A 12,390-nucleotide genomic window follows, 5' to 3' on the forward strand; every position below is an offset into this window, starting at 1 on the left:
ATGGGCAGTATCAGTGCGAGGTCCCGATGATTTATAATGCAGCATTGTGGCTGTTCTATCTTGCTCCTTCTGGTAAGGCTGCTTTGGGAAAGCTACACTTCTAACATGCTGTGCTCTTAACAGGCACATACATGCTATGGAGCAGCACCTGAAAAGAAACCCCCCATATCCACCCCCCAAATAATCCAAAAGTTTCAGAGGAGGGAGAGGGGTATTAAATTCCCTTGATATCCTTTTTAAAACAATGTTGGCTCAGGCATTTTGCCCCAGTGGAGCAATAGAACAGCTAATTAATGGAAGTTCAGGGCTTCTCTCCTTAGTAAGAGTGCAAGCTATGATAAAATAAATGACCACAAAGGCAAAAACCCCCAGTTGTAACTGCATTCAAGGATCCAAGCAAACTGAATTAGCACAAAGCAAGTGAACCGTGAGCAGCTCAACACCACAGCCTGGGCTTCTCAGACACCCACATACCCCAAATAGCAACAAGCCTCATCACATTGCCTTTTCCTTTTTATACTGGAGTGCATTTTAATCCTCCAAGTACAAAAATCCCTGTTAGTAAGATTGGCATCCTGGCTTGATATTCATTTATATCAGCCTGTTCTCAGAAAGGAAGCCACTGCTTCTCTTGAGGAAAACCCAAACAAGGCCTGTGAAACAAGCCAATGACTTCAAGTTCAGCAAACTCTCATACATGACATACATGTCTAGCCAGCCTGTAACACAAACACAACTGGGGACAATGGGACCTAACTCTCATTCAGGAGTACAAATGAAAACCAGTAAGCTCTCGCTCATCTTTTCTCAGATCTATACATTGTGTGAGGTGCTTTTAAACTCACCTACTATTATTTACATATTGAAATCAAATCACCTAATTATACAGTGCTTTTCTATCTCATTCTATTCTTTAATATAAGCAACAACTCAGGCAAATTAAAGTTGATATAGGCAAAAAAAAAACAAAACCAAAAAACACCACACATGAAAAAGCATGTAGCAATTTATTTCCCCTCCCCAGTTTTCCACTCAATGGCCAAAAAGCACATACTGTCAGCAAATAAACTATGGCATACATGGTAACCAGTGCCTTTTTTGTTTTTCCCCTTGGATGGTAAAACATAACATGCACCTTTTAGATTAGACATTTTTTTTTTTTTTTGCAATCTTCCAAATAGTTGGTATTCATTTTTGTCCCCTGCCTCAAGAATTAAATGAACTCCTTTAGGACCCAAGATGATGAATACGCAAGGTAAAACATCTTTTAAATACTTTTTCCTTGCCATGACAGATTACTGTTTTGATCTTTCTTCAATGGTTACATTGAATGCTAATAAAAAAAAAAAGGTTTATATCTTCCCTAATATCCTCCTGATGGAAACTTGCATATTACAAAAGTAGGTCAAATTTCTAACTTTCTGTCTCAAATGTTGATACTGCAGGCAGAGGGAAAAGCTGTATCTTAAGGACCAAAAAGAAAGAATTTTCTTAAAAAAAGAACTGAATTACATAGTTGAATCACACCCAAAGCTGCCTTCCTTTAAGCTCTACAGAGTCCTTAGAAGAGTCATTTACAAAGTGTAATACGGACTAACACAGTTTATAGTCACCGACTCAACTCTCTAGAATACAATGGCCGAAATGTTTCCATGAATACTGACACAACTGTGGGTATTTCTAAGATTTACAGGGCCACTTCTGATTTAACACTGCCACCCTTTAGCTTCTGAATCAATTTAAAAGATCTTCCAGAAACCTCATGGTAACATAACAACAATGAAACATTCCCCTTTAAGTGGCTTCTGAACACTGATGTGGAAAGTGTTGAGCACATCAATCTTCTCTTATCTCCCAGGTGAAAGGGTTTTCTTCTCTTGTCTTTGTAAAAACAGACAATAATATCACAAGCAGGTTGCCTGAGAGAAATGAGCCAAAAAAAGGTTTTAGGGAAAAATGGGAAACAATGAACAATACAAGGCTATCCAGTTCATGTCACTGTTCATCATGCTGGAAGGAAAATAGGTGACCTAAAACGTTAATAAACGTGCTTTCCAAGAGGAAAGAAAAGAAAAAGCAGGCAAAGGATAGTCAAACTGAATTAACATGCTTCTTAAAGAGTGAAAAGATAGTACTTTCTGAGAAAACCTGCATTGGTTTTTAATGGGAGTTTCTAGTCCCATCTGCTTTCATCTCAAATAATACTACAGCTCACGTATGGCCCCACAAATGGCTATTTTACTTGCTATTCTACTAACTATAATCACATTTTTTAACATACACAGAGCATTTTAAAACTATCATTTTTCAAGTCATCAGAGAGAATATTATTTGCTCAACAAATGTGCTGGAAGCAGAGTAATAGTGAATATAGATATAGTGGAGCAAAAGCCTGTAAACAGTACCATCAAGTCTGCTAGCTTGTTTATGACTTATTTTAACTTCAGAAATAAAGGGACTATAAAACGAAAACACAAAATCAAGCCATAGGGTGTGGTTAAAACGGGGAAGGAGCTATTTCCTTTTTTTGTATGCTAACAAGTCTATGCTTTGATATAGTCAACCCAGGTCCTGGAGTTAAGAACTGCTTAATGCTCCATCTGGAAGGAGCAGAGTCCTTGGGTTAGTCATGTTCAAGGATCTTCCTGGAGAGAGACTTTTTCTCTATGAACATTTAAGAAAAAACATGGTTCTATCTGTCCATTATAACTTAAATTGTAAAGTTTACCAATAGCAAATTCCAATATATAAAATACAAAATAACTTCTACTGTAACTCTGCAAATAAGTCTTATTTAAAAAAAAAAAAAAAAAAAGGTTACGTCTTTTAAAAAAGGCAAAAAGACCTCCCACAAGTCATTTTAAACATAAAAAACATGACTTTCTGGCCCGGCCAGCATGGCTCAGTGGTTGAGTGTCTATGAATCAGAAGGTTATGGTTCAATCCCCAGTGTGGGGGGTGCAGGAGGCAGCTAATCAATGACTCACTCATCATTGATATTTCTTTTTTTATTATTGATGTTTTCATCTCTTTCCCTCTCCCTTCCTCTCTGAAAGCAATAAAAAAATACTTTTAAAAATAGGACTTCCTGAAGATATTCACATAAATATCCAAACACCTTCCAAATAAAGTTGTCTAAAAAGGATGACCACAGCTCTGATTACGTTTTGGCTTAAGGTATTACTTAATAGTTAGAAAAGATGAAGGACAAAAGGTGGTTTGTTGCCAAGGAAAGTGAACTCTTTTCCTTCACAATATATTCATTCTTGGCAGGAATGTTGTGAGAATTAACAAGGGAACATGTGCAAAATACCCAAAGCCTTTGAAGAAAGGTAAGCTCTCTCTAGTAATCTGAAGGTGTGATATGCTTTAACTCTCACATTCTAACCAAAGCAACCTGGGATTTGGCAGCACTTTTCAACTCTTTGCTGACAATTCTCAGAGCTCTAAAGCCACAAAGAACCTTCACTTAATTTTTCTCTGCTTTAAATACCAAAATAATCATGGTGCTGCTGTTTATTTTTTTCCATCTAAAGATGACAGAGTTAACTGTTACCAGTGCTATGTAGCTAAACCCAACATCTAAAGAAAGGAGTTTCTCACCTAGTTCACAAATAAAACTCATCTTTTATTTGCCACTACTACTTTTTGCAACCTGCTTCTTAGACTTCTTAGACTTCCAGTTACCACAGAGAAATTTCTTAAAGAGTTCCCTCTTGGGGAACTGGGTGGAAGAAGGTGAAGGGATTAGCCAAAGAACATATATGCATAACCTACAGACACAGACAATACTATGATGACGGCAAGAGGAAAGGGGGAAATGGGGCTGGATGCACGAGGACAGGGTGTGTGTGGGAGGGGAGGGAGGGAGAATGGGGATATGTATAGTGTCAATAGTAAAAATAAAGAAAAAAAAAAAAAAAAGAGTTCCCCTTCTCACTTTGATGGTTGTAGACAAGCCACTCTACACTTTTTTCCACCTGTTTACAGTATCCTCAGATCAACATTAGTCCCCTGAAACATAGAGACATTATTAATCAACCACTCAGACTTACAATTATGGGCCTAATGCTAATCTTTAGATCTAATTTTCAAAATACTAAAAAGAAAATGACCTCTTTACTGAAAAGGTCAATAACTTTTTTTTTTTTTTTTTTTTTTGCGTGTACATTCTCTAAGATATTTGGCTATGTACCTTTAATATGCATCCTATGTATTTGCTGGCTTTAAACTGTATGGACTGCTATATAATTATAAAATAAATCTGCAAAACAGAAATTTTAAAAGGCTGGGATAAAGAACTTTTACTATTTTCTCCCCACACCTCACAGATTATACATTATACGCTTTCTTCAGAGACTGTTGACCTAAAGAACCACTATATTTTAGCCTAAGTATCTTTTTCCTAACACACCTCATTACTATGCTGGAGGCTGCTTTAGGTCCAACCTTGTATTGAACCGATTGGCTTGGAGCGGGTCAGTAGGACCTAATTCACAGGGTCTCTTTCCAAGGAAGAAGTGATACTACTGTCAGGTAATTATTTATAGATCATCTATGCCTGAAGCCCTGTGCTCTAGGAGCTCTTTGGGAGAGCTACTGTGACTGTGCCCTTTTATGGCAGAAGCACCACAGAGCATGCTAGAAGTATGAGCTCTCCCTTTAAGAACCTAGACATAAGGAATACAAGAACACTCCAGCAATGTAACACTATAATTGATGATGACTCATAAGAAAAATGCTCAGAATCCCCATCATGGGCAGTCTGCTGATTCAAGGACAGACAGAAAGATGGAGACAAAGACTGTCAACCTGCAGTTCTCAAAGCAAATCATTCAATTTACCTCTGACAATCAGGAAACTCTGTCCTCTGGTGTCAGGACCATAGTTTTTGTTGTTATTTAAATATATTTTTAATAGTAGCCCTTCACATGAATCTGTGCACCAGTAGCTCTCTGCGGGGCCTGGCCACTCCACGCCCGCTGCCCAGAGGCTCTCTGCGGCCCAGAGGCCCATCCACGCCCCATCCAGCCTGGCCAGAGGCCCATTTGTGGCTGGGAAATGCAAATGACTTCCCTGCCTGTTCTCAGAACTCTGATAAAGGGCTTCCTTCCTCTTTCTCGACCACCTTTCACCCCTGTGCCTCCACCACCAGCCCCTCCTGTCACACTATCCTCCACCCCTCCACCATCTTGCCGCCCGGACTTGACCTTGCCCAGGAGTCGGGAGCCACTCGACTCTGCTCAGCTCGCCGGTTCCTTCTCTTCTTACGCAAGCGTTCCACGTCCCGGCATGGCCAGAGGCCCATCCATGGCCGCAGTGATGAAGCAAGCATTCTGCCAGGCCGCTCATGCTGCCTGCTCTCAGCGGCCACCCTCCACCCCCCGGGACTGGGGGACTTCAGCGGGGCTGAGAGGACTGGGCGCCGCCATCTTGTGGCTATGGGCACCGCCATCTTTGTGATGGAGTGATAGTTAATTTGCATATTACCCTTTTATTAGATAGGACTGATTTTAGAGAGGGAGAGAGATAGAAACATCAATGTTGAGAGAGAATCATTGGTTGGCTGCCTCCTGCACACCCCACACTGGGGATCGAGCCCGCAACCAGAGCACGTACCCTGCCTGGGAATCAAACCGTGACCTCCTGGTTCATAAGTCAACGCTCAACCACTGACCCATGGTCGGACATCAGGGCCATAGTAAGGCTAGTTCAGTGAGTCTGAGGGGGCACAAAGAAGTTTCTTGGAAAGTGCACCAGGCTGAACTTGATAACCTTTAATATGCAGGCTGAACGATCTCAACTTTCTTCCGGGCTTTTTAGAAGATGACCTGGACATTGCATTAATTTCCTCCCAAGTCGGAAATTCTCAATCATTTCCTAGTTAAGAGCCATGTAGTCACCTAAAAGAAGGCCTGGAAATGTGTGACTGAGAGCTCAATCCTTATCATTTCACTTTACAGAGACCTAAAAATATTACGAGTTCCTACTGTAATACTAAAATGCAACAAAAAATGTAATCAACATAAAATCAATTAATGAAACTAGGTACAACAATGAATTCTGCACTTCTAGTCTTCTTTCTACCTAAATTACCTCCTGATGTGTTATCCCCAGCATTTAATGGTTGGCCACTGTATACACATAATCTTTAATGATACAATTACACTAAAATAGCAATTATTTTTAGAGATCTATTATGTGAGCTTTACGCATATTATTTCTTACACCAAACCTATGCAATAGATTTATCATCCAATTTTACAGATGAAATACAAATAAGTTAATACAAATATTAACTTATTTACCTAAAATCACATTTTGTAATACATAAAGCTAGGATCTGCTTTTAGAACTCACATTTTAAACACTACTTCATTACATGCTATATTTCTAAATATGTGTCTCCCATTCTCCCTATCTTATTCAATGATATGCTTTTCCACCATCTGGCTAGGAACATGATTATAATACAGAATTTGTGCACTGGGGGGGGGGGGGGGGGACCCCCCCCTCAGCCTGGCCTGCACCCTCTCCAATCCAGGACCCCTCAAGGGATGTCTAACTGCCGGTTTAGGCCTGATCCCTCTTGCAATCCGGGACCACTGGCCCCTAACCACTCACCTGCCTGATCACCCCTAACCACACTGCCTGCCTGCCTGATCACCCCTAACCGCCTCTGCCTGCCTGATGCCCCTAACCGCTCCCCTGTCTGCCTGATCACCCCTAACCACTCTCCCCCGCCGGCCTGATCATCCTTAACCACTCTCCCCTGCCAGCTTGATCGCCCCTAACCGCCTCTGCTTCAGCCCCACCACCCTGGCTTTGTCCAGAAGGACGTTGGTCTATCCCATCTAATTAGCATATTACCCTTTTATTAGTTTAAATGTGATAAGCAGTAACATGATGTAGTGCAAAACAACACAAGCTTTAGTATCTGAAAGATCTGTGTTTAAGTTCTGTTTCTATTTCTTACTACAATATTACTCCAAGAAATGTACTTAATTTTCTGAGTATCTATTTTGCCATCTATAAAAGAGGAATAACTCTCTTGCAGAATTGTTCTGCAGATTAACTGGTCATCTATGTAAAGCATATTGAATGGTGCCTGGTAATACAGTTAGCATGCAATAAATGCTATTATTATTTTCAGATACACAAAATAGTATGGGAGAAGAAAACACCTGCCTAGAAGATGAAGGACACAAGTACACAATATTCAGAGAAGGATTCCTACTAGTTTTAGTGCCTAATCTGAGCATGCGAGTCTCTTTTTCTCTGTCTCTCAGGATTACCCAATGTGCTTGAGGTTCACTCCTTGACTGCTACCTTAACACATTGGTAGTGCTAACAGGAAACCCTGCACTCAGGGCCAAGAATGGAAGGAAAGAAGAAAGATTAAAGCACACTGTGCATGTAAAGTGTTGGACCTGAAATCAAAGGACTCTGAATGTTTCCAAGCTTCTGGCTGGAGTGGGTAGGAAGCTGGCTCCGACTCCCCACTGGCTAATCAGGATGGTCTGTCTCTCTCCAGGGCACAGTTCTCTTCCATCTCCATTGGAACTACCCAGTGGAGCTTGGGTACTAAGGGCAGGAGAGATGAGAGCATCCCAGGACCTTCTCACACAGCCCTGCCTCAAAACTGGTCATGTGGAACAGAAGAGTGAAATTAAATTCCCAGAGTTCAATGCCTGGATGCTACTCAGGAACTATGCAAGGTCAGGCCTGTTTGAGTTAGTTTAACATAAAAATTATGAGCATTTGAAGGGGCTGAGGTTTCAGAATGAGTTTGAACATAGAAATAGTTTGTGCTATTATTGTTGAAAAGTTAAAAGGACTTTTTAAATTATGAAAATACTCTGACTGTGACCTTTAGAAAAACAATATAATTATTTTGACTCTTCCAAATATAATCCCTGAGATATTTTGAATAGCAGGCAGAATTATTAGAAAAGGCAAATTTACTGTTTAAAATAAATTGAGCTATAGGCTAAGGGAGCAATGGCCATTATGACTGCTTTTTAGAGAGCTACAAGATTCATGACTTCATATTTAACAAAAATGTCACAGATGCACAAAGATTTTTTGGGAGACTTTATATATCTAAAAAGAATAATTTCAGTGTACCCCATGAGAGAGAATGTAATTTTCCAAAACTATTAGGATATTCTAATAGTCAAGTTAAAACACTGATTATCTGCACTACAACTTCTTTCACCTTCCAGTCTCCATTTTTTAAATGCCTTTTTTAATAAGTCCAAGACTTTATTAGCCACATGCTAGAAAATGGGCAATATATGTTTCATGTTATAATATTCTTCAGACATTAGGAAACTATCATCTTGGTTCTAGGTGACAGTTTAACTCAGTCAATCTGACCTCCAAGAGCACCACTTTGATCTCTGCTCACACTCCACTCCCAATATTAAGCACAAACTAGATCACTTCAAAATTGATGGAAGAAATTAGAGAGCATCCTGGCAAGGACACCACATTACAACCAGTAGCTAATTTCTGTGAAGAATTCAGATAAGAATGAAGCCAGATAAGAATGGTGTACGGCCCTAGCTGCTTTGGCAGTGTCAGCCTGTGGACAAAAGGGTCCTGGGTTAGATTCCAGGCAAGGGCACCTCGGTTACAGGCTCCTCTTTGGCCCGGGCCCCGCAACCAATCGATGTGTTTCTCTCACACCAATGTTTCTGTCTTTCCCTCTCTCATCTACTCTCTAAAAATCAATGAAAAAATATCCTCGGGTGAGGATTTAAAAAAAAAAAAAGAATGATGTACGTACCTGTACCACAGGATCTTTTGGTTGGTGTGATTAACGAGACATGAGCTGTGTCTGTGCATGGCCCACCTAGAAATAGAAAGGCAGGCACATCAGTCAGGACATACCCGCTACATGCCCATAGCTGCTATCTTGGATAAAAAGAAACCTAAAAAGGCAGGGATCAACCTGCAATAATGCATAATAGGAAAGATGGAGAAGGTGGTGATAGTGGTAGATGAACTTAGTTCAGCAATTTAGATCTATATTTTTTCTACATTAGAACATGCTTTTCATAAAAACTAACTGAATATCACATAATGTTAAAAAGTTAAAGGATAAAATTTTAACTAGAATTCCAATCCATCGAGAAGAAATTACCCACAAGTTTGGGGAGATGAGCTTTCCTACAAAGCAACAGCAAGAGTACACCCTCTTAGACTGATCTCAGTTGTTACCCTATCTTTGAATTCATTGCAAAACTACCTTATTTTGGGGGGAGGGGGGGGAGCTGCCTAAGGAACAACAAACTGCTTGTCAAAAGAAATATAGATCATTTTAATATACAAAGAGAGCATTGGAACCAATAAAGAAATGTCTAGTTTAATTATAAGAATATGATATAAAGAGGGCATTCATGGAATCTTTGAGGGTCCAGAAATCTAATGGATAGGCATCATTCAAGAGTATGCAAAAGATTTAGTCAGTCAGTGGGTGAAGGCTTGAAAAGCAATAATTTCAAGACCACCAACAAATTCTTAAGTTGGTTCAGAATCAGGACTACCAACAAGTTCTTAAGTTGATATTGATATATACCTCAACACTCCCCACCAACCATGCCCTAACTTCTGAAATTAGAAGTTAATAAATAAACATAAAGACCACTGGTTCTTGATATGCCCTGGAAAGGGCCGTGGTGATGATCATAAAGAAATAGAACACACAGGCAAATGTTACACATATTTTCTGAAAAGGGTCCCAGGTGACTATGACTAGTAAAGGTAAACATGTTTAATTGACAGAGTTGTATGTCACCCAGAAGATGATTTCATATCACTGAAGTTACTCATCGAAAGGAAAGAAAGATGAAAAAGCTCTGAGACCTATTCTTAGAGTTTATGCCACGAAGATCCATGGGATTTAGGGACCTAGAAATCATACCTAAGAGTTCATTGTTAGTCCACTCTTTTCTACACCAAGGACGTAACAGCAGTTTGGCAAACCTTAGTGGGTATAAGAAGACACAGAGGGGAAATGGAAAAGGGGAGGAAAAACTAAATAAGTGTATTATTAATGTCCAAGAGCACTTAGCAAATACCTATTATGTGCCATCATGGGTCAGTCTCATGCTCAGGTAACTTACAAACTTATTAGGAGGACAAAATTTGTGTAAATAATTGAGAAAAATACATGATAGCAATAAAGAGCTGGATCAAAAATGATCAAGTGTCAAAGAATATGGAACAAGTAATGAATGCTAAATGTAATCAGGAAGAAGGATATTCATCATTGGCCAGCATCACTTGGAAATACTTTTGAAGAATTTCAAAATAAGGCAAGAATAAAATGGAAGACCAAAAAAGCAGGGCATTTTCTACAAATGTTACTTCCCCAGGGAAAGCTTAACATACTAAAATTAAATAGATTCAAATAGGCAACTGTGACATGAAAATAAGTAACATGGAGCCCTGGCTGGATGGCTGAGTTGGTTGGAGCGTCATCCCATACACCAAACGGTTGCGGGTTCAATTCCTGTTCAGGACACATACCTGAATTGAGGGTTTGATCCCTAGTTGGGTGTGTACGGGAGGAAACCCATCAATATTTCTCTCTCATATCAATGTTTCTCTCTCTCCTTTCCTTCTTCTCTCCCCTTCCCCTTTCTCTCTCTCTAAAAACTGATAAACATATCCTTGGGTGAGAATAAAAAAGCAAAAACAATACAAGCTGCTTGACTGAATCAGGAGATTAATGTACATTTATTAAAATCTTCTTTAAAAATATTTTTATTGATTTTTAGAAAGGGAGGGAGAGAGTGGGGGGAGAGAGAGAAACATTAATGTAAAAGTGGAACATTAATCAGCTGCCTCCTGCACACCCCATATCAGCAAACAAGCCTGTATCCTGGGCATGTGCCTTGACCAGGAATCCAATTGGCAACCTTTTGGTGCCTGGGACAACACTCAACTAACTAAGCTACACTAGCCAGGGTTATTAAAATCTTTTTTAAAAATTGAGGTATAACAATAACAGCATAAAATAGTAAAATGAAATGTACAAATCTTAAATCTATACTGAAATGTACAAATCTTAAATGTACACCCTGAAGAGTGTGTATATATGTATATATGTGTGTGTGTGTGTGTGTGTGTGTGTGTGTGTATATATATCTCACATAAAAATATTAGAATGTTTTTGGAATCCAGAAAGTTCATGGTAGCATTTTTAAAGTACAGGTTTCCCAGACTTCAACTCTGGACATTTTGATGCAATAGGATGGAGTGGGCAAAGAAAGAGATTAGTGTGCATTTTTAGACCAGCAGAGCACAAGGTAAATAATAACAACCCAATTAGTTCCAGTCTCTGATAACAATTTCTTTAGCTCTCAGCTCAATATCTGGCCAAGATCACTGAGTTCCCACAACACAGTGAGCTGCACAGAGCACAAGAGTCAGTAACGACTTAACCACCAGAATACTTTTTTAAAAGAACATAAAATAGTTTATTCATTAAAATTATGAGAAGGGAAAAATAGGTCAAATCAAAACCCTCAAAGAAATTTGGCTGGGACTCATGAATTAACACTCCATGTTTACAAATGCAAACTTTACCTCATCAGTAGGGTGACAGTTATCCTTTCTAAAACTCCTAATGAATGAATTCCTAATGCAGGTTTGGCAAGTATGCAAAAAACTTTAAGGCTACCTAGCATACATATCTCAACATGCATCACAATGAAACTGTTCTCCAGAGAGCTTATTAAACTAACAACCCAATCCAATATATTCACTACATTACAGTAAATACAAATAGAACCAGAGCTGAGCCAAAACAAATTGACAGCAGTAACTAGCAGTGATAATAAATCCCAGCTTTGATACAATATTATAAACAGAGAGTTTGGAATTTAGTTTGGTCTGGCAGACTATAGCCCATGAAACTCTTTAAAAATCCAGCATAAATGCATATGAAGACTGTATATATAGACTACAATAACTGTGGTGACATACAAAATTAATGTACTCTCAAATAAAATAAGTAGCCACAGGAGATATGATGTATGCTCCTACACAATTAATTTCAAATCAACTCTGTTAAAATGAATATAGGAAATTATGGGTCACTCAAGAGGAACCTTTTCAGGTTTCTGTCTACAATAAAAATATTAACATGAGTCCCATGTGGCTATAAGCAAACAAAATAATTTTGAAAGTTGATGGCAAGGGTCAAAGTCAGGGCATCTGCTCCATCAAGAACTGCTGTTGGCCTTTTTTTACTGGGTTAATGTCTGAGAGAAGGGCTGGCATATGGTCCCACAAATCATTGTAAACTCTATTTTTGGCTCTTCTTCCTCTCCTTCCCAAGCAGTAGGGTGAACTGAGCTAATAACTTAAGAGCAAGGT

At 39.2% G+C, this 12,390-nt stretch overlaps 1 protein-coding gene across 4 annotated transcripts in view; it reads right to left on the minus strand.

Moving 5' to 3' along the window:
• ZFAND3 (zinc finger AN1-type containing 3) overlaps positions 1 to 12,390 on the minus strand; it is a 346,984-nt gene that overhangs the window by 66,706 nt on the left and 267,888 nt on the right. For 3 of the 4 annotated variants that reach the window (XM_036316886.1, XM_036316887.1, XM_036316888.1), the window contains exon 4: positions 8,792 to 8,857. The exons of the other annotated variant lie outside the window; for it this stretch is intronic. In XM_036316886.1, coding sequence (XP_036172779.1) covers positions 8,792 to 8,857 — 66 coding nt within the window. The remainder of the gene's footprint in view (positions 1 to 8,791; positions 8,858 to 12,390) is intronic. 4 annotated transcript variants of the gene reach the window in all.

Source organism: Myotis myotis, unplaced genomic scaffold (genome assembly GCF_014108235.1).
Source record: "Myotis myotis isolate mMyoMyo1 unplaced genomic scaffold, mMyoMyo1.p scaffold_m19_p_7, whole genome shotgun sequence".
Lineage (NCBI taxonomy): Eukaryota > Metazoa > Chordata > Mammalia > Chiroptera > Vespertilionidae > Myotis > Myotis myotis.